Source organism: Fusarium pseudograminearum, chromosome 1 (genome assembly GCF_000303195.2).
Source record: "Fusarium pseudograminearum CS3096 chromosome 1, whole genome shotgun sequence".
Lineage (NCBI taxonomy): Eukaryota > Fungi > Ascomycota > Sordariomycetes > Hypocreales > Nectriaceae > Fusarium > Fusarium pseudograminearum.
The window spans coordinates 555,427-582,613 of record NC_031951.1 but is presented as its reverse complement, the minus strand read 5'-3'; the positions used below and the strand labels follow the sequence as shown (position 1 = coordinate 582,613).

General features: G+C 46.3%; 10 protein-coding genes across 10 annotated transcripts; 5 read left to right on the top strand and 5 right to left on the bottom strand.

Annotated features, from left to right (window-relative positions):
- Positions 1 to 412: 412 nt before the first annotated feature.
- On the bottom strand, positions 413 to 5,357 carry FPSE_06951 (uncharacterized protein; the record flags this gene model as incomplete). Its single annotated transcript, XM_009260069.1, has 3 exons — positions 413 to 2,725; positions 2,775 to 4,769; positions 4,836 to 5,357. 3 exons carry the CDS (start codon positions 5,355 to 5,357, stop codon positions 413 to 415), a joined length of 4,830 nt encoding a protein of 1,609 aa, XP_009258344.1.
- Positions 5,358 to 6,596: 1,239 nt separating this feature from the next.
- Positions 6,597 to 8,388, top strand: FPSE_06950 (uncharacterized protein; the record flags this gene model as incomplete). The annotated part of the gene is made up of 4 exons (XM_009260068.1): positions 6,597 to 6,966; positions 7,011 to 7,359; positions 7,626 to 7,992; positions 8,038 to 8,388. 4 exons carry the CDS (start codon positions 6,597 to 6,599, stop codon positions 8,386 to 8,388), a joined length of 1,437 nt encoding a protein of 478 aa, XP_009258343.1.
- A 1,219-nt stretch (positions 8,389 to 9,607) lies between these two features.
- FPSE_06949 (uncharacterized protein) lies at positions 9,608 to 11,770 on the bottom strand (the record flags this gene model as incomplete). The annotated part of the gene is made up of 3 exons (XM_009260067.1): positions 9,608 to 9,623; positions 9,659 to 9,681; positions 9,980 to 11,770. The coding sequence occupies 3 exons, from the start codon at positions 11,768 to 11,770 to the stop codon at positions 9,608 to 9,610; spliced, it is 1,830 nt and encodes a 609-aa protein (XP_009258342.1).
- A 680-nt stretch (positions 11,771 to 12,450) lies between these two features.
- FPSE_06948 (uncharacterized protein) lies at positions 12,451 to 12,995 on the bottom strand (the record flags this gene model as incomplete). The annotated part of the gene is made up of 2 exons (XM_009260066.1): positions 12,451 to 12,581; positions 12,662 to 12,995. 2 exons carry the CDS (start codon positions 12,993 to 12,995, stop codon positions 12,451 to 12,453), a joined length of 465 nt encoding a protein of 154 aa, XP_009258341.1.
- A 506-nt stretch (positions 12,996 to 13,501) lies between these two features.
- Positions 13,502 to 13,723, top strand: FPSE_06947 (uncharacterized protein; the record flags this gene model as incomplete). Its single annotated transcript, XM_009260065.1, has 2 exons — positions 13,502 to 13,532; positions 13,581 to 13,723. The coding sequence occupies 2 exons, from the start codon at positions 13,502 to 13,504 to the stop codon at positions 13,721 to 13,723; spliced, it is 174 nt and encodes a 57-aa protein (XP_009258340.1).
- A 474-nt stretch (positions 13,724 to 14,197) lies between these two features.
- Positions 14,198 to 17,054, top strand: FPSE_06946 (uncharacterized protein; the record flags this gene model as incomplete). Its single annotated transcript, XM_009260064.1, has 3 exons — positions 14,198 to 15,976; positions 16,025 to 16,265; positions 16,318 to 17,054. 3 exons carry the CDS (start codon positions 14,198 to 14,200, stop codon positions 17,052 to 17,054), a joined length of 2,757 nt encoding a protein of 918 aa, XP_009258339.1.
- A 1,961-nt stretch (positions 17,055 to 19,015) lies between these two features.
- Positions 19,016 to 20,417, bottom strand: FPSE_06945 (uncharacterized protein; the record flags this gene model as incomplete). Its single annotated transcript, XM_009260063.1, has 5 exons — positions 19,016 to 19,501; positions 19,554 to 19,667; positions 19,718 to 19,952; positions 20,005 to 20,231; positions 20,283 to 20,417. The coding sequence occupies 5 exons, from the start codon at positions 20,415 to 20,417 to the stop codon at positions 19,016 to 19,018; spliced, it is 1,197 nt and encodes a 398-aa protein (XP_009258338.1).
- Positions 20,418 to 22,110: 1,693 nt separating this feature from the next.
- FPSE_06944 (uncharacterized protein) lies at positions 22,111 to 23,955 on the top strand (the record flags this gene model as incomplete). Its single annotated transcript, XM_009260062.1, has 3 exons — positions 22,111 to 22,147; positions 22,243 to 22,956; positions 23,009 to 23,955. The coding sequence occupies 3 exons, from the start codon at positions 22,111 to 22,113 to the stop codon at positions 23,953 to 23,955; spliced, it is 1,698 nt and encodes a 565-aa protein (XP_009258337.1).
- Positions 23,956 to 24,137: 182 nt separating this feature from the next.
- Positions 24,138 to 24,773, bottom strand: FPSE_06943 (uncharacterized protein; the record flags this gene model as incomplete). The annotated part of the gene is made up of 1 exon (XM_009260061.1): positions 24,138 to 24,773. One exon carries the CDS (start codon positions 24,771 to 24,773, stop codon positions 24,138 to 24,140), a length of 636 nt encoding a protein of 211 aa, XP_009258336.1.
- Positions 24,774 to 25,469: 696 nt separating this feature from the next.
- On the top strand, positions 25,470 to 27,179 carry FPSE_06942 (uncharacterized protein; the record flags this gene model as incomplete). Its single annotated transcript, XM_009260060.1, has 1 exon — positions 25,470 to 27,179. The coding sequence occupies one exon, from the start codon at positions 25,470 to 25,472 to the stop codon at positions 27,177 to 27,179; it is 1,710 nt and encodes a 569-aa protein (XP_009258335.1).
- Between the last annotated feature and the right edge of the window lie 8 nt (positions 27,180 to 27,187).

The window sequence follows — 27,187 nt, the reverse complement described above, 5'->3', positions numbered from 1 at the left end:
TGCGACGATATTTGGAGGCCCCGCGAGCTTCACGAGTTTCGGAGGTTTCTTCATAGGGACAAGTTTAGTTGGGCCTCAAAGTCTAGAATAACTCGGCGGCCTGACCAAAGTAGCGTTCAAATCCTTCATCCAGTATAATTTGGCGGTTACTTGACTCGTATTTGAGGAAATACCACAACTAAAATGCTCGGAAACGTGCCAGGCAAGGAATACAAATATTTCCAAAGGATCTCAGTTACTAAGATGGCCTTGTTACAATCATCCTTCTGCAAGTTTTCATCATTGAGATCAACCCACATGCTAACAATCACATAACGATTAAGCTGAACTGTCGAAATAGCACTAACTGCCCTCCTAGCTTCCTGTGTTACACTTCCAGTGAGCCTATCAGTCATTGTATTTCCACTGGATCTCAGTCCTGTGCAGTAAATAACAATTGTACCGGAGTTCGTCCTCTTCTCGTCCAAATGATTCTCATACCATCTATAACAGGACTAATCTCTTCATCGTAATCGTACCTATAATCATCAGGAATAAATAACACAGGTTTGCCGTTCCGCACGATCCACTTGTAGCGATTCCAGTGTCCGGGACTGTAGCTGAGACCGTAGCCGCGAAAGAAGCTTCCCATTTTCAGCATAACTCTTGCATCTTCAGTATTTGTAGTTGTGTCGAAAGATCCATATTCGGTATGTAAGAGTTGCTCTTTCTCCTTGTCAAAATGGGCATGAAATGGCTTGATATTCTCGAAATCGAACTTGCGTAAAAGGGTTCCCGAGCTTACCTCCCATAGATATATGACACGGCCTTCGGGGCTACCTGCAGTTGCCACAAGCCGCAGACTATCCGGTGAGAAACTGAAAGCCTCGATGTTCATAAAAGGTCTATCTTGAGGTCCTATCGACAAACAAGTACCATTGACCGTATCCCATAGATTGATTGCTGTAAAACTGAACCCGTGAGTGTAAGATTGAACAACAAGTTGTCGCCCCGTCTTTGAAAAGACCATAAGGTCGTTCTTGTAACAGTCACCAGCGTCCAGAGTTCTTAAACGAGTTCCATCGGAAGTGTTCCAAATCCTGATTATTCCTGAAACACTTGATGCGAGCTGAACGGTATTGTCAAATGATAATGCCTCGGGATATTCCCATTGTTCAGAACCCGATGAACTCGATGAACCCGATGAATCCATCGAATCATCTGTATAAACAGACCCATGTTCGGAGTTCTTCCTAGTCTGTCTGGGGTCGGTGTTGGCTGCATTATCAGTTGAGCACTGAACTTCATGCTCCTGGGTATCCTGGTAGGTCTGAGATCCAAAGGTAGCCTCTTCTGGTTTATGCTTTAACTGCCTGACAATGTTGCCAGTCAAGGCGTCCCATATTGTAATTGGGAACCCTGTAGAAGCCGATGCAACCTGCTGGCCGTCTGGTGAGATTGAAGCGATTGAAGCGATTGCCGTAGAGTCCAAGTGGATTCTCGTTGATGTGTCTTTACCATATAGCCTGTACTCGCGTATGCCAGAAGAGTATACCGAAAAGCGATTCGCATCAAACCAGCGGAGAGAAAGTGGACCTTCGTTAGAAGGCGTCTGCTTTATCTCTACATCCTTTGATAGATCCCAAACTTTGATCTCGTTTCCATCAAGTCCAGTTAGGAGTCGTAGGCTATCATTGGAAAACGATATCGAAATAATGTGGTCTTTCATCATGTGTGTTGCCCATACCAATGCACCTGTTTCGGTATTCCAGACGGAGATGTTGCTCAAAGATGCAACTGCCAGCAATTTTGCGTCGGATGATAGAGCCATATCGACGAAAATCCATGTATGCGACACCTTGACGAAGAACTTGATTTTCGAACTCCATTGACTAGCTTGCCTTTCCCAGACATCAATGAAGTGATATTCGCTGAGCGTTACAAGCCATTGCCCGCCCATTGACCAAACAGTCTTCAAGGCTCTATCACCAGTACCCAACAACGCATGATCGCCATTTAAAGTATTCCAGATCATACATTGTTGCATGGTGGTCATGGCAAGCCATTCACCGCCAGCACTCAAAGCCAAGGAGCGCACCGTTTCGGAGCATGAAAATTCGCGAGAAGAGATCTCGTTTTTCCTATACCAGATCAAGACGGTGTTTTCATGTATGAAATAGGCGAAAGTCGAACTGTCTGATGAAATTGCCATGTTTGTGGCTGTGAACTTGTGTGCCCGGTGTTTGGAAATGATATTTCCGGTCGACGGATCCCAAATCTCCACGTTGCCATCTCGGGATCCCCGAACAAACGATCCGTCATCGGTTGAAAACACATAACTATTTTCTACCCCGTAACGGTCAAAACCTGGGATCAATTGTCCACCTGTGTGAATACATGTGCCGCTCTCCGCATCCCAGAACTTGATGACGCCATTTTCGGATGCAGAGGCGATCCACAGATCATCAGGAGAGTACATCGCAGAGAGCACTGGATTTGTGTGTCCAACTAGAGTTTGCAAACATGCATCCCATGTCCTATCCAGACCAGGTGCTACTGTAACCCATTTCGGCGCATGTGATTGGAAGCAATTCTTTACGATGCTGTCTTTCGGGCTAAAGACGAGACATCCAGCATAAATCTGAAGTGGATACTCTTGTATACAGTATTTGTGATATAGCAGGAATCGATTTGCATCATGTACGAAGTCCTTGATCGGTTGCTCTACTGAGCTTGACTTTCCACCCTGATACATACATTAGTTTTAACCTGGCACATTTATGTTAATGACTTACAAGTAGCATTTGTAGATTTTGGATTGATTTGATAGCCTGTGGGACATTTTGAAGTAGACTAAGAGCCTCGATCCAAAACAGGAACTTGATGTTCAGAAAGGCATAGACTAATGATACGTCTTGGACAGGTACTGATCCCAAACGTTCTTTTCTTCCATCTGACAAGAGATACTCTCGCAAGTGGTCGACCCAATGAATGCAGGAATAACAGATGGGTAACAGTGGATCAGGGTCGGGCGTCTCGACATCTTTCCTTGCCAGTCCGGGCTCGTCCACGTTGTAGATATCGCGTTTAAGCGAGGGAGATGCCTGTAGCGTGTACAATGCGTTCAGAAATACCGAGCGATGCCGGTCTGTGATTCTCGGAAGCCTAGACAACTCGTCCGTGAGCAGAAAGTCAACAGCAGATTGGTGTATAAAGTAGACGACCCCCTTTTGCAGATGGAGGAATGAGCCGCATGACATGATGATTCGTTCCAAATCCATAATGTTGAGTTCAGAGGCGACGTTCGCGTCCAGGATGCAAAGCAGTTCAGCTATAGACACAGGTCGTGTTACAACCGAGTTGGCCGCCAGTATCTCTATGCAAATCTCGAAATCCCTCGACTCCCTGCGAATGGTCTCCAGCATCTGATCGTATAGATTATCGAGACCCGGAGGCGAGTTCTTGAGGATAGCTTTCACATGGCTTATAAGCTGGACAGTGCCACTTGATAACTCCTGACAAACCAATGCTACCCAGAGGAAAGTATTGTTTGCGTTGTCGGTGAGATGCTTGGCAATTTCGTCACAAATTTCTGGGTCGTGTTGGAACGGTTCTGTCTTAGCTAGACTTGCAACCCTGTTGTCGATGAACCTCTTAACTGCATCAGAGATAAGATCATCATTGAGTTCGAGGGCAAGCATTGTTGAGTTGCTTCCGTCACCCTGCAAAGCCTTCTGAATAGTTGAAAGAGGGCGGCTCGAAACAATAATTTTCGCACGTGAGCGAGACGACACATCGCATATAAATTTGAGAAGCTCATCACGATGAATCATGCATTCATCAAGTGCATCCACGATTATGGTGACTTCGTCGAGGCTTTCATCATCCAGTACTGATAGGAAAATATTCCGAAGGGCTTGCCACGCGTTATGGTCGTTAAAAAGCTTCTCACCACTGTCGTCGTAGTCCTTCCGAACGTGTGAGATGAGCCATGGGTACTGTTTGATCAGATGGAACAGTAGACCCCGCAAAACACATTTCCCATCTCTCAGCTTCTGATCAGTGGCTTGACAAAAGAAGTAGCATAGCCGATGGAAAGGGTCTTTCTCCAACTCCTCGATGATGCCGCACAAGAGCATTGTTTTGCCTTTGCCTGCATCCCCTCTGATCCATAGCCGACGGTGGTGTACATTTGTTTTCCAGTCCTGGAACTGCGGATGATCGATGACCCAGCCGTACGACTCTCGAAGAAGGTTTCCTTTTGTATAAAGAATTCTTTCTTTGTCAAGCGAAGGGTCTGTCTGCTTCAGATGTTGCCGGCATTCCTTGTTGTCCTTTTCGATTTCTCTCTCTTGTTGGTCTCGGATCAAGTGACGCATCCCCATTGACATCTCTGTGAGCGCCCTGAGAGAGCTTTGCGCGTCAGACGACTGCTTCCGTAGATGGTCGACCATTACTTGATTCTGGAACTTCTTCACATCCTCCCACACAAGCGACTCGGCGGCTTTGATGGCGTCCAGCTGATTGCTCCAGTCGTCAATTTTGAAGACATTCCTGAAAAATCTCTTGAGTTCGTTTTTGTGAAAACAGTAAATGCTCTTGATCTGGTAGGAAAGAAGCGCCTTGTAGAGCTCAACGGTGTCCTTCTCGAGTTTTCGATGTAGGTCTGACTGCAGACCATTGTCATCCACAAGATAGTCCGACAGGCTCATATACTCTTGTATCTTGGATATGACATCCAAAAGGCCTGCCCGATTGATTCCGGGCTCCTTGAAAGGTTTGGAGAATATCTGGACTCGTTAGCTATGTCCGCGGACTGGTGGTAGCAGAAGCGTTGGCCTCCTTTAGTCACTTACTTCAAATGTCAAAGACACAGCAAGCCAGGGTACTTGAGCTTGAGGCACAGATGGCATGATTCGGTCTATTATTCCCTTTATAGGGGTCGCCAGTTCGAAGACTTCGTGTATTTTTCCTTGTATTTCTGTACTTCTCTCTGTTGTCTGCAAGCCCTCTTCGGCGGTCTTCCTCATTTGATCCCATTTCTCCTGCGGCGAAAGTGTAATGTTTTGTTGATTGTCTCTCATGTACGGGGCTTTTGAAGATATCAATTCTTCGTAGGCTGTAACAAGGTCGGATTCTTTGTCTTTGAATTCATCGTATGCTCTGTTCCAAAGTCGTTCCTGGAGTTCGGCAACGACATTGGGCGTGGATTCGACGGGAGCGACAGTGGCGACTGAGGCGATAGAGGCAGCAGGGACAACAGAAGCAGTGAGGACGACGGGAGAGGGATTCGTTTGGAGTTGTGGTCGAGAATGGGTTGGAGATTCTTCCGGATCCTTCTGGCGTTTCTTCCAAAACTTGAAGGAACCAAGACACATTTTGACCCGTGCTGTACCGATCGCTAGTAACTAGCAGAGGAGTCAGCCTCCTACAAATCAAGGCATAAGAATAAGTAGTTTACTAACTCTGATCTACTGACTTGTTTGTTTCGTACTTATGACGACCACTGTTGCTGATACCTTAAGTAGTAGCTCTGAAAAGGTGATGGTGTGAGAAAGTGGAGGTTTGTAAGAAAAGGCTGAGAAGGAGATATCCCCTCCCCGCAAAGATCGGTCAGGCAGGTGTAGGTAGTCAAACCAAATCACTATACAGGGTGCCACTACCTTGTACCCATCCGTCCAGGCATAAGATAAATTATAAGAGACAAAAATGAGTAGGTCAGTTCATGCTACTTAGATCAGGCTTCATTGGCTGTTCACTTGTGTACCCGGAAGCTTACTGGTAGCCATGCCTGCGCTGACCAGCCGACCAAATCATTTTTCGCGATCTTTGCCATCTATGGATGCCAATGCATGCATGTAGGCGCCGCCACCCATGGTTGTTCCAATAAAATAACTACAACGAATTTTCTTTTTCAGCTTATCCGCCTCACTATTGAATGTTTGAGGCCAGCATTTCAATGATTCAAGAGGTCAAAGCGTAATCTCCAGATACGACTCAGGTTAAGCTATTAATGGTGCAGACAACTTGGGAATAGCCTGTTAATAAGAGTTAGTTGCGATATAGTTACTGTCCAAGTCAGGATAAATATATTCTTGCCATATGTCGTTAACTTCCGAATTATAGTCCAGATGTATTTATTATTAGCGTTGTCGGAACTCGGTCCTGAAACCCGAGTTCCGACGACTGGCACCATAATTTTCGGAAACAATTTTTTCTGGATCTAATCTCAAAGCCGACCACCATATTCTTTCCCGTCCAGATATCAACCATGCGATCCAGTTTATCTTGCGAGCAGTGCAGGTAAAATCACCTCTAGTAAACACTTAATAGAAGAAAGCTAACCATTAATTTTACTTGAAAGAAAAGCCAAGGTCAAATGCGTTCACATTGGAACATCACCTTGTTCGAGATGTGACAGACTAAGTATCGCTGGCTGCGAACTTACAAGGCCACAAGTCAGGTCTGCTAAGAAGGCCGTGAGACGAGCCCAGAATGTATCGGCAGTTTCAACTCCGCGAGGGGACAAAGTCTCGGTCATTTCGACACCGTCTGCTATGAGTCCCATGACGCCAATCCCATCAAGGCAAACGACTTCACACAATGAACTTGATACCATGGATGAGCATCTCAACAACTTACCTATGGGCGTAATTTTGAAGGCTCTCAACATCTTTACCGCCAAGTTTCCCGAGTTGAGAATTCTCCAAGCGTCATCCTTTATCAAGGAGTATCAGACAGTCCGGACGAAAGAGGGTAAAGCACTTCTCGCTACGACTCTTGCCATCACGAGAAAGCAATGTTCCATAGTCACAGGAGATTGGCTAAGAGGGCTTAGGAGCAGTGAATCATACGCTACGTATGCTTGGAGCACATTGTCCGATGCTATCCTCCAGTCACCAAAGGTACAAGTTGTGCAGGCTCTGTTGATCCTGACATTGTACGAATGGGGTGTGCGCGAATATCACAAAGCTTGGATGCACTGCGGTATGTTACTCATCACCGATATATGAATTGTCTAACATGTCCAGGCATGGCAATTCGCATCATGCAATCTCTTCACAGTTCACGGATCACTCCCCATCCGCTCGACGTATCCCAAAACAGCGACACAGACGCCATGGCCATAGCCGTAGAGTCACGAACATATTGGGCCTGCTTCATCATGGACTGCACCATTAACTCAGGAACTTACAACCCACGAATGCTTCCCATGTCGGAGATGCAAAAACTCAAAGTGCCTCGACCACTCAACTACACCGACTTCGCCTTTGGTTTCGACGCTACTTCACTCAACTACAGCGCAGGCGACTTGTCCGGTCTTGCACAGGGATTCGAGTCAATAGCGCTCGGATTTGACATCTATGCTCAAGCCATGTCGTTTGTGTTTAATAATGGACGATGTGCGCCGGGTATGTGTGCAGCTGAGAATTGTCCTTGGGTACCTAGCTCGTCTTGGTATCAGTGTCGAAGTCGGTTAGAAGAATGGAGAAGAAGCCAACATGAGAGGCTTTGGTATCCTCAGCATAGCGTTGTTGTGCATATGACGCTCGGACATGGTGAATCTTTCATCTATCTCAACATGCTCTACTATCTGACGTAAAGTCCACCATTGCGCCACGAGACGTACGCTGACAATATTCCAGTACCATTATGCTTCATCGGGAATACTTCCCCTTCTTGCCCATCGGCGACATGACACCTCGTGGCCCCGTGGACCCTCCACTCCTCGAAGCCGAAGCGCCACCTGGCTGGTGGGACCAGAGTGCCAGAGAGCTATTCAGTGCATCAGAACAGATCGCCTGCTTGCTACAGGAAGCATCAGAGTGCGGTATCCCGCTAATGACGCCTTTCTCTGGCTTTTGTGCTTTCACGGCATGTTTTCTCAACCTCTACGTGTTCCGATATCCCAGGATGAATCTGGGCCGGAGTACAAAGGCCGAGCAGCTGATGAATTGGGGACTCGAGTATCTCGAAGAATTCCAAAACGCGTGGGAATTAGCAGGTGGTTGGGTAAGTTCCAGTTTCAGTAGAGATGGTTTAAGCTAACAATAGTAGATTAAAACCATTCAAAACTCATCCCTTCTGTATAAAAGAGCTACAGAAGACGAAGGGCGATATAGAGGTCGATCAAGAGCGGATTTCGAAGCTTTGCACCAGTCAATCCACGAATATCGTATTGTGGATAGATCGGATCAGCACCTACAGCAGATCAGTCACGCAGATCGAAACTTGTCAAGGAGAGACGATGGTAACGATGTGTCCGTACCAACACAGGGTCAAGCTATCAGCGCAGCTGTCAGTGCTTCAGTGTCTGTACCTGATCCATTTCCAAACTGGTGGTCGATGCTGCAGGAAGTTGAGTTTACGGATGTTGGGAACCTTTGGAATGGACTGCGTGAGATGTAGATAATCCTTGAGACTATGAGGTATGCCAATAGTATATTGTATCTTGCCAAGAATGGAATTTGTTAAGTGGGCTTGAGTTTTCCTGGATTATTGATCAGTCAGGCAGCCTCTAAGATGGTAGCTTATTCAGCAGACGGAGATGAATCGTCAGGGGAGGGTTAAAATTGCAGTGAAGAAGAAGACCTGCATGTAACTGAATCCACAGATGACAAGAACTGCAACAATGTTCTGACGGGTTTTGAGGCTGACTGGGAGGGGAAGGTACTGACGTCTTGGCATTGTGTTGCATTTGTTTAATATCGTCATTCCCCCCGCGCTCTTAAACTACCTAGTACCCTATGACAGGCCAACCGAGCTACTTTCCCCGATGAATTTCTAAAATGGTATTTTGGAAGAAGATCTTTCCATGCTTTAAGCAATCTACCCAAGGATCACCTCCGACTGTACATCCGCAGGGCCTAGACGTGATATCAGAAGGAAGCAACCCCGTCATCGAGTCAGTACCCCAGCAAAACAACAGGGACATTTGGCAATCTGGACGAAATCCAATACTTTTATGCAACCCCCGCCTGGCTACTTCTTTGAGTGTGTTGCGAGACTTCTAACCATCCCCGCAGCATCGTCGTTGTTCACGGCCTGAACGGTCACCGTGAGAAAACCTGGACTGCTACCAACGGAGTTCACTAGCTTCGCGACCTACAACTCAGAGTAGTGGTCAAGTTCTGACCCTGACCGATATTATCAGATCTACATGCCAATCATGCTTACATCTAGACAACTTCGTCATTGGCTTCAACGTTTCAGATACAAGAGAGAACATCATTTGTCTGACGATTGAGAAAGGCACTCTTTTCTGTTAGTAGAGAATAGGATAATGTCTGAACATTCATGACTAACTACAATATGGGTCAAGGGCTTCTCGAGGTCATATCATCTGCAATCACCCCATATAATCACAAACTTATAGTTCGTCTTATTAAACTATATTTAGTGCTACTTTCAGGGAAGTCCTTTTCCAACTGCTGCTGTACACAATTAAGAATCTCTCGAGGCACCTCTTAATAGTCTTAGAAGTTCAGCGGACAGGGACATTAGTAATTTAGCGAGGGTTAAAATTGCAGTGAAGAAAACCCTACCATATCTATCTTCTTATCCCTAAATAGATAATATTTAACGATATATGCTTTAAATATTTCTTAAATATTTCTATTAATTCTTATTATAGAAGTAACTGGCTATATTAAAAAATTTAAAACTTCAAGTTACACACATTTGAAACATAGAACTGTAGCACTATAACTTTGCAGTTCTATTAAAGCTAACATGTTGCGCAATCTTGCTATATAATGATAACTGTCTACTCCGTTAGAGTAAAATATCTGCTGCGCTGTTTCTTAAACTCGTTTCTCTTCTCAGATGGAATGACTCCACAGTCATATGTAGCACTGCCTGGTGGAAAGTCCCTTTTCAGCTGCTACTTTACGCAACTAAGAATATTGGGAGACATCTTTGTCCGAAACATGTCGGTTCCCTTCAATTCTTTCTCGATGTCCACTATGTCAAATATAGATGCTTCTGGCCCGCAACTAACTTCCTGCTCGTGACAGTTGCCTGAGGGGCGAATGACGCTAATAAATGCATTCGAAATCCCTGATCGCTTGTCATCCTTCGTGAGTAGAAATTCAAGGTACGCATCGATCTCAGTGCCAACTTTGTACATACAGCGATCAGCTAGAAGGATTGGACTAACTCCTGGTAGAGAAGTGAAGTCTTGTGTGATGGACAAGGTGTGCAGGGCTTCTATGTTGATATTGTCCGGGAACTTGAAAACGTGACTTTTGATATCAAGGCACTGCCAGATATTCATGCCTTGACTCCTACGCCATCCCACTGCCCGATACCCCAAGACGACGACGAAGTCGCCGAGCGTCGGTATGTTTATTTGGATCATTATTTGATGCTCCTTCGAATACATAATTGACAGAGGAACCGGAACCTTCTTTTGGATATCAGGTGGTGGTGCAACATCTGGTACATGCTGTGATGACTGGATTAAAAGCAATTGACTTCCGATCGGCTGTGGTGGATAGGTCCCTAGTATAGTGTAGTCTTGCATGACGGAGACTGCGGGGGATGCAATGGAGATAGGCAACTTTTGAAGTTTACCAAGTCGCTCCGAGGGTCGTCGGATAACTATGCTGGTCGTGTTGGCCTGACTTAGGAATTTCTCAGAGACAAGAGTAGGCCTGCACCATTTGGGACGCAAGTACTCTCCCTTTTGAGCCCCCTCACCTGCATCAAATAGATCGTAAGCACTTGTAGATATTAATGGTATCGCCACGAAGGATTTAGGAACGTTCTTTTGATCAAGACCTTCTTCTGTCGAACGAGGAGAACAACCCAGTATCATGTAGACAAGTAGTTGGTGCGTCAAGTCGACACGCACGGGAACTTCCATCTGCAACCCCCTTTGGGTCATCGAGAACGTAGGTGCGCTGAATCCTACCAGGGGACAGGGTTCAATGTCGCCGCAAAGTCTGAACGAAGAGGGATGTGGCGCAAGAAGAGACTCTTGTTCGAAACGCCACTGGTTATGTAGCTCTTGGTAGCCCCAACCAAACAAGCTGCTATCATCGTTTTTCTTCATGATCTCTTCTTGTAATCTCTGAAAGGCCTTTGAACCTTCTCCATAGAGCATGGGCATATTGATGTCAAATATGCCTAGCAAACAGTAAGCTAGATCCTCGGGTCTTGTTGTATTTCGATTATTCATCCAAGCCATTCGTTCAGCAACGCTTGCTGTCGAGAGCATGTTGCATATGTCTTTATCTTTATCTCGATGTTGATTAGACAAAAAGTATTCTCTGATACCAGTAATAGCTCTGATTAGGTCTACTGTATTTCCTCTTGTAAATAGCGGTTTCCAATCTTTATCATAGAAAGCGACTTCATTTGGAGCAATTAGCTCCTGCAACGTCCAGCCTCTTTTGAACCAACGAGAACGGCGAAAAGACGACCCTTTGACATTATGATCATCAGAGGTAGAAACATCGGATAAGTAAGCGAAGCATATCTGTGCCAGTTCGTACCATCTGAACATGGAGTTTATTGCCTCTTGGAGTTCGGCGCTGCTCGACTTGTCGATGCAGCAAGTATCAACCCAGACATAGCTGAGTCCGAAAGACAATGCGAGACGACAAGCATGCTCTATCTTGGACCAACCAGCCTTGGTTGCTAAGTCATTGCCGGAGGGTATCGACTTTATGTCTTGGAACGACACCTCATCGTCAGACCATGTATGCGAAAGGATTGCGTACGGCGGGGTCTGCTCTTCGTTGGCATAGAATATCAGCCGTACAGAGTTTACGTCAAGAAGCCACATGTTGATACGAATTGATCAATATGATTAGGGATACAAGTGTCGTGACAATATGAATCGGAATCATCTACAGTCCTTTTCTAGAGTTCCGTTGTTGGATGGTATAGGCGACAGATTGGGTTGGCCTCCGCTTAGGGAGGCCGCCCAGGATTCTGCATCACGGGCGATGTTGGAACAAGGCTCCCAGTGTGTGTGGTACCCAACCAATAACAACTCTAACCTCAAACCTTTTACAGCAACAAAACAACGACCCGCATATGCAGTTGGTTCGCGGAGGAAACAGACACTGGCTGACGATAGGCCACGTCAATATGAGCATAGTCAACTGACTGCTTATAACCGCCCGACTAAAGTCTGATGTTTCCAAGCTTCGTTATTATGCTATCTTAGTTTGTGTAGCACGAGACATACAGATAATTTGATACGTATACATGGGTCAATTATCACTATTCTACTATCCGTCTGTTTGAGAATGATCCTTTGTTTTCTCTTCTCGGTTCAGGAAAAGCAATAACACAACCAATGTCTTTCCTGCCGCTGCTACATACAAAGCATTCGATGACCCAACGCCCTTTCGCATAAAGGCTCCGGCAAAGCTTCCCAATACTAGCGATATCAGAAACCCAGCACGTCTATTCCGTGAACGGTTTTGTATCTTTAATAGCTTTGGATCGATAACAAGATCAACCCACGCTGCTGTCGCCATAGCTGTTGTAATCTCCTGAATTCGAAAGGGTCGCATTGAGGCTACTTGGGCCCCTGACGCAAAGGCCAGCAATGCTAACGAACCCATTGACAAGGGACTGGTGCCAGACTGAGAATAAACAGGGTGTATAATGGCGGCGACAAAGGTGAGAAGCGTCTGGATCAGATGACTGATTATCAGCCACATACGACCACGCGGGCCGACAAAATTGGCCAACTGTCCCGTCATAATCGCTCCAGCTAGAAACATTCCTAGACTCAGGCCAACATTGGCCAGGTTGAAGACTGAACTGTCATGTCCAGCAAGGCCTACAGCCAGCACAACGGAATTGCCGGTCTGGTTGGATGCAAAGCATTTGAAGTCTGGGTAGCTCACGGCATCTTGGATACCGGTACTGAAGGTGAGAAGTAAGAGTTGGACTTCGAGGAGGAAATCGACTTTGAGGCTAGCAGAGAGGTAATGGCGGATATAATTTGGTAGTTTCGGATATATGACCCGACAGCGATCTTTTATGAACTGCATGGTTGGTCTAATTGAGGTAAGATGATCAAATCAAGTAATAAGTGTGAGTAATATATCTCATTATACATTTAGCAGCACCACAACATGTATATGTTATTTGTTTAAATACATGCAATCAAATATAATAAATTTGCTTAACTCTAATACCTGGTTCGTCAACACCGAGCCCTACAGATAAGCTTCTTACTGATGTTGCAATTTTCTCGACAGCTCGGGAACTAAAATATTGTAAGTCGCGGGGACCAGAACCGGAGACTAGAGTAGTAACCTTTAAAAATGGGACCCGGAGACTTGACTTTTAGACTTTCCGAAGGACTACCTATGATCATTACTAAGAAGCCGACGCTTGCAGAGTTAAACATTCCACATTCGGCCAAAGCAGTAAAAGTGGTGTATACTCTGTTTACTTAAATGACCAGTCCCCCATACCTTCACTTTGCAACTACACAACTCAACTCATCATCATTACCTGTCAACATTAACTTACGAACAAACTACCCCTCAATATGTGCAAGAAATCTACTTGTGTTACCTGCAGTAAGTTCTATGTATGTGAAGTATCAACTGTGACTGACATGGCTTCAGAACAAGCAACCTGGTGGGGTTGTGGCAATCATGTCCCCGCGGTCATGTCTAATATACCTGAGCATGAGTGGTGTACTTGTGAGCCCAAGGTCGAAAAGGATGGGGGGAAGTATCCTCCCAAGGGAGAACAGCCCGACAGTTAAGTCCATATAGTGCAGCAAACAGAACGCTTTCAATACTACACCAGATGCCACATAGTCACTAAACCCTTCTTCATCTATACCCTTTCCCTGATGTCCAGTAGAGTGAGTGACTGATGAACAGTGACTTGTTAGAATGTGGGCAAGTTTATCTGTTACATGTCCGTCTGACCAATTTCTTAGTGACAGAAAAATAAAGACAATCCGATTGCCAACATAAACGTCCATTCGTGTATGCAAGGCCTGTCACATCTGGCAATCACCAAACCAACATGAATCCACAATGCCCTTGTGAATTCTGCGAGCTGAGACAGGGGTACAAGGCGCGCGCCAAACGAAACTGCTACCTGTCTAGACCCTTGCTTGGGGCTGAAAAGGATGGAAAATATCTCACCATCGACAGCATTAATTTAGTTGATCAGAGCAATAACTTGGATACTAGGTCTCTCAATTATTATCATCATCGATCAATGCACGATGGACGTCTCAGTTAATTCTGACATTCTTAAACAACTCTACACCAAGGAGGTCGCCTCTTTGCACAACATCAGCGATGGTCTGCGCGCTTGCGGCGTTGGAAAGATCGTCAATCTTCCCCAGATCATCGTCGTAGGCGAGCCATCTGCTGGTAAATCATCAGTCCTTGAAGCCATTTCCCACATTCGATTCCCCGTCGGTGATACTCCCTGTACGCGATTCGCGACAGAGCTGATCCTCCACCACGCGGACGAGGCTCGCATAAACGCAAGCGTCAGATTCGCAGAGAAGGAGAAACCAGCCAAAGCGATCCAGCGGAACAAGTTCCACGAGGATGGTCTCGTCGATATCATCAAAGAAGCCAAGGAGCATATGGGCATCTCGCAAGATGGAGACGACTTTTCAGAACATGTTTTGCGTCTTGAGATTGAGGGCCCAGACATCATTTATCCATTGAGTCTCGTTGATCTTCCTGGCTTGTGTCGAACGGGTACTCACAGCCAGTCATTAAATGGCAGTGACACCGTGGAGGAGTTGGTGGAAAGCTACATGCGGCAGAAGAACAGCATTATTCTTGTGGTAATCTCTGCAAACATCAATCTGGCTAGTCATTTAGCTCTCGAAAAGGCAAAGGTTATCGACCCGCAAGGACAAAGGACGATCAGAGTCATCACCAAGCCAGACTTTGCGTTGACCGCGGAAGCCAAAGAGTACATCACGGCGACGAAGGACCAAGAGAACACACATAAGCTGCAGCTTGGATGGCACGTCCTCCGGAACAAAGGAGAATATGATGAGAGCCTCGAGACTCGCGATGAGGTTGAGAAGGCATTCTTCAAGGGGAATCCTTGGGCTACCATGCCTGAAGAGGACCTCGGCATTGACAACTTACGCATAAAGCTGAGCGGCTTCTTATTCAACCACATCCGAAACAACCTCCCCGGAGTAATTGGGGAAATGGAAAAGAAGCTCAAGGAAAGGCAGGAGGAACTTACTCGACTGGGAACTCCAAGATCCAACCTGAAAGAATACAGGTCCTACATGTTCACTATTGCCAGTGATTTCCAGCGTTTGGCCAGAGATGGGTGCAACGGGCGATACACCGATCCCTTTTTCGGCAGTCTGGACGACGAGAGTCTGAAGTTTCGAGCCTTGCTCCGTAACCTTAACAGGGTTTTCGATCATATCTTGAGAACCAGAGGGTCCACGCAAAGCATTGTTTTGTCAGACGAGGAAAAGCCTAAGCAGAATGAGCTTCCAGAATATCTTGCGAGATTTCTCGAAGCCTATCCCTACGAATTCCCAGAACCTGAGAAGATCTCCAGGGAAGAACTAAGCTTCCAACTCGAGAGCAAAGCAGCTGCAAACCAAGGCCGCGAGTTTCCAGGATCTCCGAACGTGGATCTCGCTATGCAGCTGTTCAAGAGCCAAGCGGCTCCATGGAGACAAATTACTGAGTTCCATGTAGACACCGTCATCTCGATTGCGAGGGCATTTGTCGATCAGCTGTTCAAGCATCTAGTGGGCTCCCCACAGAATGACTCTACCATAGAGGCCATCTTGACTTTACACGTGGACCCCTGGTTCGAAGGGAAGGAAGAGTTGCTACGTGAAAAGGTTGATGAGCTTCTGTGGCCTTACCGTACGGGCTATTCACTTCCCGTGGACGTTGAGTTTCATCACGCATTATCTCAGAGGTCGATAACACCAGTTGCGACTGAGCAAGTGGGAGAATTCGGTACTGATAAAACCATTGACATGATGCTGACACACTACGAGGTGAGGATTCAAAATTTTACTCAAGGATGCAATCATTAACTTGTATAGATGTCAATAAGAACGTTCACAGAAAACGTGATTAATCTGGCCATCGAGAGGTGTCTTGTCCACGACTTACCAAACATCCTCACGCCGACAGAGGTAGATGGCATGACAGAGGCCCAGCTTGAGGAGCTTGCAGCAGAGCACAGTAAAACAAAGTCTCGACGACTTCTGCTAGATTCAGAAATCAAGATTCTCCAAGACGGATTGAAAACATGCCGCAGATACAGGCCTAGGACTGTCACAGGTACGAACGACGCATCCATTGCTTGACTTGACTAACATCAGAAATGTGATAGCCTTGCCGTCCAGACCATCGATACCATCCAAGGCCTTGACGAAATCTTCTGCTCCTTCAACAGCGACCAAGGTTGCATCGACATCGACCTCGAGACCACCAGTAACGAACTCCCCCGGTCCCATGCCAGTACCAACTGCACATATAAAAGCAAAACCTACGTCAGAGCTACCTTCAGCATCTACCACCGCAGCCACAACTAGTGTCAAAACTAGTCAAGCTGGCTCCTCCACCAGCAAAGCTCCCGCTCTTGGTGGTAGTAGCAGTTCGGGTAAATATGCAGTAACGATCCTACCGCCGCAGAGTTCAACGAGTTCAGTTCCGGGCACAACCCCTAGTCTATTCTCAAACCTAAACATATCTTCCCAGCCCCAATTCCCGGCTGGTGGACTTTTCGGGAATGCAGGAAAGACAGTCACTCAACAGCAGCCGCAGTCCGGGGCTGGACTTTTCGGAAGTCAACCAAAGCCAGTTGACCAGCAGCAGCCTCCAGTGGTTGGGCTTTTTGGAAGTCAGCCAAAGCCAGTTGAGCAGCAGAAACCTCCAACGGTTGGACTTTTTGGGAGTCAACCAAAGCCAGTCGATCAGCAGAAACCTGAACCGGTTGGGCTCTTCGGAAGTCAACCAAAGACAGCCGCTCAACAACAACGGCCTACGTCCAGGAACGGAAAAGGTAGTTTTGGAGGCTCCTCCGTCTTCAATGTTGGTGGTGGAGGCTCCAGCGTGACAAAGAGTTAGTTCATCTGTGGGTTTTGCCGTTTCTTCAACTAGACATCAACTTACATGTAAAGATTCACTTCCTACCAACACTACATTCAGTCCTTCGAGTTCATCAACGCAGCAACTGCCATCGTCGTGGACCCAAACACAAATACAAATCTTGGAACGCGGTCCACCATATTTTGATATGCGTTCGACCTCTCTTTTCCCCACGACTCATCGTTTCCTTCATATCTGTCACCTGCAACGTTACAAAGCTAGTTCGCCAGAGGAACTCCGCTTTAGTGACAGCCTATTACGTGCGACTAGGTTTAGAACTACTGAACCTGATCGAACCGTGGAGTCGAAATCTGTCTCTTGGGAAACGCCTTTGGGCTAGGCACAACTTGGGATTATTAATTGACACTGATTAGGATGGTCAATGAAATATTAAAGAAACATATTTGTGACTTTACTGTAGTATATACATTTAGTAGTGAAGAACAGTATCATAAAGAGTGTTATCCTTCCACACCATTGACAATACAACACGCATGGCCGTAGATTCCAACGCATATACTAAGTAGAACTACAGATGGATAGATACCTAACCATTTAGCCATTTTCTACATTGCTTTGCATTTTGGCGGAGACAAGAAAGAATAATAGTCGTTGGGCGGGCGTTAAATTGCAGTGAAGTAGTGATCACAGGGTAAGTCAAGGCATTCCCGTTGCTGAGTGACTGTGCAAGTTTCCTGACGCAACCTCCAAATCCCCGTTAAAAGATATCATTTTTGATCTTTTACTAATGACAAACCCCAAGGGATAGGGTTTCCATCTTCAATTATACTTTTTTTGAGCATCATGACTCCAATGCCCTCACACATGACCTTTGCCCTACTATAAGGTTCAGAAGGGGCACAAAATGCGCTGTTTGCTTCCATCCAGCTTTTTTCCTCCTAATGACAAACCCATTTACCTATGAGGACGAGAAAAGGAGCTACGTTTAATACACAGTACTCTTTATGGTAACGTAGTATAGGGACTATGGAGTCTTGCATCTTGGCAACAAGAAGAGTTGATTCATCATTTCGCGTGGCAAACAATATCCAATATGATATCCTTTGTATCTCCAATTCGAGAGTTGTCCGTTATATCAAAAGTCCCTGGAAACTTAATACATAGTAAGTTACGGGCGATCCACTAAAACGGAGAATAAGAGCGCAAGTCTAATTTCAGGTCTTTTTTTCATCGGCATTTACCGAGAGTTTACAGGGTACTAAGATTCACATTGTGACAAGACACGCATGACCGTAAACTTTAACGCATATACCAAAGCTTAAAATACCCCCCGGAGAACTTCAACATTAGGCAGGTCCGAATATCCGAAGGATCAAAAGTTCATAGCTCATCACTTGAGTCAAAACGTTACACCATATCGGGGTTCTGTAACTATTTGACTCGCATCTTGTTTCGAACCCCCAATTGTTTAAGACAAGGGATCCCGTCTATATGAGCGACAACTAAAACAACCGCATGAACTTTCTTCTAGCCGACAATCAGCTATATTAGAAACCCACTCTTGTTTAAGCATATAACATTATTGAACAAGGTCCTCAAACGCAATAACTTGCAATGCCTCGGATCGGTTGCCTTAACCGACCTTTTTGACTTTACCCCCTGCAGCTCCTCCGCTTCATTGAGCCCTGAGAATTAATCCGTCACTGTAACTTTACAGGGGCAGGGGGCGGAGGAAATCACCCGGTTCCGCAGCGACTCAAAAAGATCAGGTCATTGCGGGAGTGTTCTTAGTCGGATGGTGATCTTCCCGTGTTTCCGATGGTCCCCCTGTGACTGAGTTATTTGCCGACAGATGGAAGTTTTGCATTAGAGTAATATGTTTTGGTATAATACGAATATGAACAAATAAAAATTACAAGGCCTTGCGGTGATGGTAATACAACATGCAAACGTACAGCAGATCCACCTCGTTACACCCCTCACGGTGTCCTTGCTCTGCTCTTGTCGTTGCCGCTATCGTACCCCCAGTCATGAACAGCCGGATCCTTGTTGGTTACATCGCGCATGTTTGAATCGTCAAAAGCTTCCGACTGAACGCTGATCTCTTGCGCCACGACGATCCCCTTGCTGTTATTTCCCCCGCTGGTTCCGGCCAGGATATGCTCGTCGCTGGCCCAGGCTGTGGTTTGAGGCATTGTAGATAGCGGGTGTCCAGACTCAGACTTGTTGGTGTTGTTGGTCCTTCTGGCACGGCTGTTGTTGAAGCGGCTTCCACCCTCGTTACTTCGGAGTTGATGGCTTTGAGATGCGGATTTGGTGGCTTTGCTGAATAAGACGCTGAGGCCGATGAGGCTGGCTCCTTTTCGGAGTAGAGGTTGGATGATGGGGAGGTTTGTTACGATGATTGCGACAAAGGTTTCGCGACATGCCCATGAGCTACCAGAGATTGCGCCTTCAACGCCGGCCTAATGTGATGTTAGTGAGAGTTGAGACAGAGACAAGGCAACTGATACATACGGTAAGAATGGTGACAGCTCGGATCGTACCGGCCATCATGATGAAGAGGGCGCCGCTGAACAATAGCATGAGTGTGAGTCTACGTCGCAGGCCAATGTTGACGCCCCAGAGAAGCTATTAAATTGTTAGATACACATTGTAATAGTGTTTGTCAGTTAACTCACTGGCAAAGGAATGGACAACAAATAAATGTCAGTCAAAATGTTGGGGATGACAACCACCAAAACATAAGCCGGTGACTTTGTCGGCTGGCAGATAAGACCCGGATCAGGATTGACCTGCCAAAAGTGGTGAAAAGGCTGACACGATAACAAAATAGTAAAGAAAACAACAGCATAAGTAATTCCAAGGAGGATATAAGCGATGATAACACGAATCCTGAGATGCGACAAGCCCGATCTAAAAGAAGTCAGTATCTCCAACCCAAGTTGTGAATAGTGGCATCGCATACGTGAGTCGGGCGTAAAAAGCAGTGACGCAAAACTTGAGACACCAGAGAATACAAGCATAAAAGGACCAGCCTATGACTTGAATCTTGGATCCCCAGACACGGTTGTAGTGTTCTTCTCCGTTTATATCGATGTTGGCGCGTTCTTCGTCCGTCATGTAACTGTTCGTGAGGCCTTGGAATTTCGCGCCGACGAGGTACGCGGCTACTGTCTCGGCAGTGAAGATGACCTGGAGCTGTTAGTCAGAGCGTGATCCTAGTGATGTTCGTGGATAACTTACACCAGTGATTGGCATCAGGTAATCGTCCAACTGCCATCCCGAGAACCCAACTGATCGCGTCCGCACCACCATTCTCACCCCAATGGTGAAAAGGCCCAGGGAGAGTAGGGTGAACTGTTCTTGGATGGCGTCCATGGTGGCATGTGCTGCTCGCTTACAGTACCGACAAAATCCAGGTTCAAAAGAGGGTCTCAACGAGAAAGAAAAAAAAGGATATAGAGATGGCGGATAAACGGGAATAAATACAGGATGAACTCCAAGAGGCATGAATCTGTCTGTATTAAACTCGTTTAATTAAAATCCAGAATCTGCCAAAAGTTTGGGTTTCCTTCTCAGAACGGGTCCATATGCCGAGACATTATAGACTGAAACCTGCCCACCTACGTTCCTTGGCCCGTCTTAGCTTTGACACGCCGCAGAAGGTCCCTAGAAAACCTTCTATCAAGGTACAACAGGTACATAGAGCCGATCACTGAGTCGATGAAAGTGCTGCGGTTGCCCCCTTGTAGATCTGTCTGCAACGGGGAATGATTAACCATTAGAAAGTCTATGCCACGTTTTAATAGATAAGAGTGATGTAAATCAGGAAGCTAGAGAGCAAGTGTCTTCTGTCAATGGAAGGTGGCTCCGTGTTAGAACGGGGAGTATAGGTGCTTTGGCCACTGGGGGTAACAGGTTTTAATGGGTAAGACCGCCGGTTTTAAGGCCTTACAGTACGTATTAGTGGGTGACTCGGTGCCAACCCAGTGATGGTGTACCGGTCACTAAGGGCCGTCTTTAAAGAGTTGACATGTACCTACTCTCTGTTTACATCACTCTACCAACACATTGGGCACGTGGCGTCCGGCAATCTAACATGTCAGAAACTGATTCAAGATGTGATGTATCAAGACGAACAAAACGATGTGGAAACAAAAGATGATTTGCATTTATTAATCCTTGGCCGTCAATGTGACGCTCGACCAAAATGACCGTTTGCCATCCCATATTCCAGGGATGTTCTGCCGTGCTACCGTAACGAGGCACACATTATGTGAGACCCTGTCCAAATGCGGGCCTATTTCTCGGCAGTCAAAATCAGGTCAGACTCCAAAACTATGTTACGTTGGTGTATTATATAAGACAAAAAAACATGTAATATCAGAGCCCGCTTATATGAACGGGGTATACTGAATCAACGACGAAACAATATTGGTATCTCCGCTGTGTTTTGATCTATATCCATGTTCCCTGCCCCATAGTAAAAGAATCCATGATCGACAGAATCCCCTGAGACCTACAACAAGTCTAAAAGTGTCGTCTTAGTACCCGCTCGTTCCCGCATTGGATCAATGCATTAGTTGTCTTAATCCCCGCTTACTCTGTGACGTTTATGCCCGCCAACAGACAGTATCATTGCCTCTGGAACTTTGACACTGGTTTGGTTTCGTAGTGCCTAATTCAGCACTTGGCAGACGTTGCACTATACTAAAGTAGTCGTTGACGCCCTATAGTCGGCAACCAACGCCCTAGAATACCCTGTCTCCAGGTCCAAATAATGAGGGGGAACGCATGACTAAACTCAAACGATGCTGCTTAACTTGCATTGCACCGCATTGCATTGCGTGTCACTTGGTGTCTTGTCTCGATGAGGCAATTGTGTGTATATAGTTACTCCTGTAACCCCTCTCTCCTCATCTTAATTCCTCATCTCTCAACCCTCGTATTATCATATCAAAATCAAGCCATCTCATACCGCCCCCTCATAATTCGGTTGACCTGAATCGCTCAACTCTTACCATCCAATTGAACACATTCTACCTATCAAGCCCTCATAAAGATCTGCAACATGGCTGAATCAACATTTGACTTTATTGTCGTAGGAGGTACATTTATTCCCCCCTCATCTCCGCCGCAATGACTCGAGACTCCCACACTATCGATAATTGATCTACCAACGCTAACCTTTTTGTTTCTACAGGTGGTCCAGCTGGTAGCTCCGTCGCAGCAGGTCTTGCCGCTTCAGCCAATAAACCCAGCGTTCTTCTCCTTGAAGCAGGTGGCGCAAACGCGGACCGTGACCTCCGCGTTGACGGCCAGCGATGGCTCACCTTTATGAACAAGGATATGAACTGGGGTTACAAGACTACGCCTCAGGAGTTCGCTGACAGTCGAGAGCTGGATTACTCTCGCGGAAAGGGTCTCGGCGGTTCCAGCGCCATCAACTTTGGCGTCTACAGCGTTGGTGCGCGGGACGACTACGAAGAGTGGGCGCGTATCGTCGGTGATGATTCTTACTCCTGGGTTAACATTCAAAAGAGATACAAGAGTCTTGAGAACTTTCACGGTGCTCTGCCTGAGGGTATTGACAAGAAGTATGCTGCACCCAAGAGTGAGGATCATGGAAGTCAGGGAAAGCTTCATGTCGGGTATGCGAGTGAGTGGGAGAAGGATCTTCCTCCTGTACTGGACCTCTTTGAAGATGCAGGCTTTCCTCTGAACCCTGATCACAACTCTGGTAACCCTCTGGGCATGTCTGTTTTGATCAACTCGAGTCACAAGGGAAAACGTTCTACAGCTAATGATCTGTTGGAACCTCGACCTGAGAACTTGACTATTTTGACAGATTCTTCTGTTCAGCGAGTTATTCTCGAGGGAAACAAGGCTGTCGGAGTTGAAGTCAACGGAAAGAAGTGTAAGTTTTTACAGTATACAATGTGAAGAGTCCCAAGCTAACAAGTACACAGACCTTGCTTCAAAGGAAGTCATCCTCTCAGCCGGAGCCCTCAACACCCCCAGCATCCTCATGCACTCCGGAATCGGCCCCAAAGACCAACTCGACCAGTTCAATATCACTGTGGTAAAGGACGTCCCCCGCGTAGGCCAAGGTCTGCGCGACCACATGTTCACACCCCTCGTATATACCCGCAAAGAAGGCGACACAGCCCGCAAGCCCTTCTACGGCGACAAGAAGGCCATGGACGATGCCCTCGAGCAGTGGCAGCGCGACGGAACAGGCCCTTGGACAAAGTTCGCCTGCGAGTTGGGCGTCGGCTGGTTCAAGCTGGACAAGCTTGTCAAGTCGGAAGAGTTCAAGGCGCTGCCTGCCCAGGAGCAGGAGTACCTCATGAAGGAAACCGTGCCGCATTATGAGATTATGACGCACTTTCCTATTCACTGGTTTATCCCCCAGTTCCCGGATGATAACCTCAACTACTCCTGCATTCTCGTCTTTTACTATAATGCACAGAGTCAAGGCCAAGTAACGCTCCAGTCAGCCGATCCCAATGTCCCTCTCAAGTTCGACCCCAAGTTTTTGGCCTCACCTTTCGATCGTCGCGTAGCTATTGAGTCTCTCCGGGACGCGTTCCGCCTCGTCAAACATGAGAACTACGTCAAGAACAATGTAGACACCATGGTCGGTCCCAAGGGTGATTCAGATGAAGAGCTGCTTGCGCACTGGAGGGCTACCATCTCTTCTAGCTGGCACATGTGCGGTACGACCAAGATGGGAAAGAAGGATGATCCCAATGCTGTGGTTGATAGTGACTTCAAGGTCATTGGCTTTGAGGGGCTGCGTGTGGCGGATATGGGTGCCGTGCCTGTTTTGGCCAATTGCCATATTCAGTCTGTTGCTTATGTGACGGGCATGACAGCTGCTGAGAAGATTATCGCCGAGCATGGCCTTGCTTGAGATATGAGTCATGAAGATGAAATGAGGAGACGTATGAATCCATAGCGTGATATACTTGTGGTTTATCAAATCTAGAAATCAATCATGTTGCTTGTATTTGTTGTCAATCTTATTAGCCGGCGTTACAATATGAAACCTATCGTGTCCAAAGCATGCTAAGAGAGCGTAAATACCAAATTCAATCATGACCACTGCTCCATCATCTTAATATCAATATCCATTCCTTTTTTAATACACCTTTCATACGGCTTTATCCAGTGTTTTTGAATATTCAACCACGCCAAAAAACAACCATTGACTTCAAACTTTTTGATATCCGGCAGTTCACGTTGCAAAGCACCAAGTTCGCGAAAGAACTTCTTAGAAAAGCGCACTCCACCATCACTCTCGAGAATTTTACCAGTCGCCCAGCTTCGTGGTACTGTCGTTTGGTTCCCAAAAATCTCATCGATATCCTCGTAACCAGTATATGAAGCATCTAGCCGCGACCATTTAGAGCTCCACAGCTCAGCAACAAATCTGTAGGAGCGCTGCTTCATCAGGTTTGAACATTCCTTAACATGAGATAGGAAGCCTTCTTGTCCTTCTGCGTAGGTCTGGGTTTTGACGATGTGGACTAGCATTTCGTGGTCTCGGTACAACAGATGCTGGATGTCGTTGGCGATGGCGGCGTTGATGTAAAGAATGGGTGCATCTTCGACGGTGTAGGCGGTTTTGTGAGCGAGAATGTTTGTGAACTTTATGTCCTGAAGTGTGTACTTGTAGATCATGTCTCTGATCTCCCTAGGGAAAACTAAGAAAGGATTTTCGACTTCCATGACTGGGGTGGGAGTTTGGCAGTTACAGTGAGTTGGAGGATGGAGAGTTGTTTTCATCTGCCCTGGGGAAGTGGCCTGTTTTTATGCTGACAGGCAACTGCAATATGCCGTTAAAGGAAATGAATGAACGAAAGATAACGACATTTGAGAGTTTCTGATTGGATATATGCTTGTATCAAGAACGGCTGTATCTACAAATCAGTGCCCTCGGAGTAAAGATTGAGGTTACACAACACCATCACAGTTGCATTCACCTCGAATGCCACGTATTACCATCTATCTCATTACAGTAATCCGTGAGTACCTCATCCCGATGCATCATTATCTTCCCCGCAGTAAACTCCCGACGTAACACGATCAAGATATGAGAAACTTATCCTCTCCCCTCAGTTATGCACGCAACGTTTCGTGCAGACATGTAAACAGAACACAATTCCATTTAACCTCGTTCAAATGACGTATGAAATAACTTTACCTACCGAAAAGAGTTTATCTGCATCCTTGTAGTACTATCAAAAGTACCTCGAATCGTTGAGCGGGGAACCCTGCCTGATCATCACAAACGACAAACTGTAGAACCAGAAGCTAGCAAGTTTAATAAGTGCATATAAATACTTGTTTGTTTCTCTCCTGTTCAGTGTAGTCATGAGAGACTTGCAAGTTCATAATTTACACCCATATCAACAACCTCTCGCCATGTCTTTGGCTGCGGTGGGTAGCCATTTCAGCGCCTCACTTGGCCTACTGGCTCTTGGCGGCCACAATGTATCTATGACAGATCATGTCATACGCACACAAGCAGATCTCGGCGAACTAAACGAATTCTACAATATTAATTTTGCATCGCGTCGCTATGAAGCCTTGGAAGATTACCACAAGAGTGAACAAGACCTCCTCGACGCGATTGACTTTACGAGTCTCGACCAAGAGGGCAAAGTAGACTATATCATGCTCAACACATTTCATACACGACAGCTCAACAATCTAAATCTTCAAAAGACATCTAAAAAGAGCTATGAGCCACTCATTCCATTTGCAGACGATCTCGTCGGTCTTCTTGAAGCCAGACAAGATGTTGAGCCGATGAAAGCAAAAGAGTCAGCTGGTCTTTTAAACAATATCACAAAATCCATCGGTCGTGTTCAGACAAAGGTTAAAGACGGCGGCTTCAACGTTACAGAAACAACCGGCTACCTCGCCACAAAGGCCATCACCGGTCTTCTCGACGGTTTAGAAGAATGGTTCACTTTTTACTCTACTTACGACCCCCTTTTCGACTTTTGGGTTACAACGCCCTGGCAAGCTGCCAACTCGTCGCTCACAGAGTATCTCACCGTCGTCCAGACAGAACTCGCAGGGATGAACCAAAAGAATGGACAAGATATCATCGTTGGCGAACCCATCGGTCGCAAAGGTCTAGAGGTTGAGCTTGAAGCAGAGATGATTCCATACACACCTGAAGAACTCATCGAAATCGGCAACCAGGAGTTTAAATGGTGCGAAAAAGAAATGATTAAACAATCTGAAGCTCTCGGCTATGGAAAAGAATGGAAGAAGGCTCTTGAACACGTCAAGAACGATTACGTCGACCCTGGAAAACAAACAGAATACGTACGCAGCTTGATCGTCGAAGGAAGCCTCTTCGTCACAGAGCGCGATCTTGTTACCGTCCCACCTCTATCAAACTCAACATGGCGCATGATAATGATCGACGCAGAACGTCAAAAGGTCTCACCGTTTTTCCTCGGCGGTCCAGTGATTCAAGTTTCGTACCCTGTTGTTTCTATGGAACACGATCTCAAACTCATGGTCATGCGCGGCAATAATAAACACTTTGCCAAAGCGACTGCCTTTCACGAGATGTTTCCCGGTCATAGACTGCAGCTTTACATGGCTGATCGGTACAACTCGCACCGGAAGGAAATCTTCGATACGCCCTTTTTTGTAGAGGGTTGGGCTTTGTACTGGGAGTTTCTGTTTTACGATAGAGATGACTTTCACCATTCACCTGAGAATCGAATCGGGGCTCTTTGGTGGCGCATGCATAGATGTTTGCGGATTATTTTTTCTCTAAAATTTCACTTGGGGGAGATGCCAGCTCAAGAAGCTGTTGATCTACTCGTCGACAGGATTAATCACGAGAGGAGTAACGCAGAAGGTGAAGTGAGGCGGTCTGTGGAGGGAACTTACTCACCACTATATCAGGCTGGATATATGTTGGGTGCTCTGCAGTTGTGGAAGTTGAGAGAGATGGCTGTTGATAGTGGAAAGATGACGCAGAAGGAATATCACGATGCGATTTTGAGGACGGGTGGGTTACCTATTGAGATGGTAAAGGCGTTGATTCTAAACGAGGAACTTTCCAAGGACTTTAAAGCCGAGTGGAAGTTTTATGACATTGATTAAACATTATA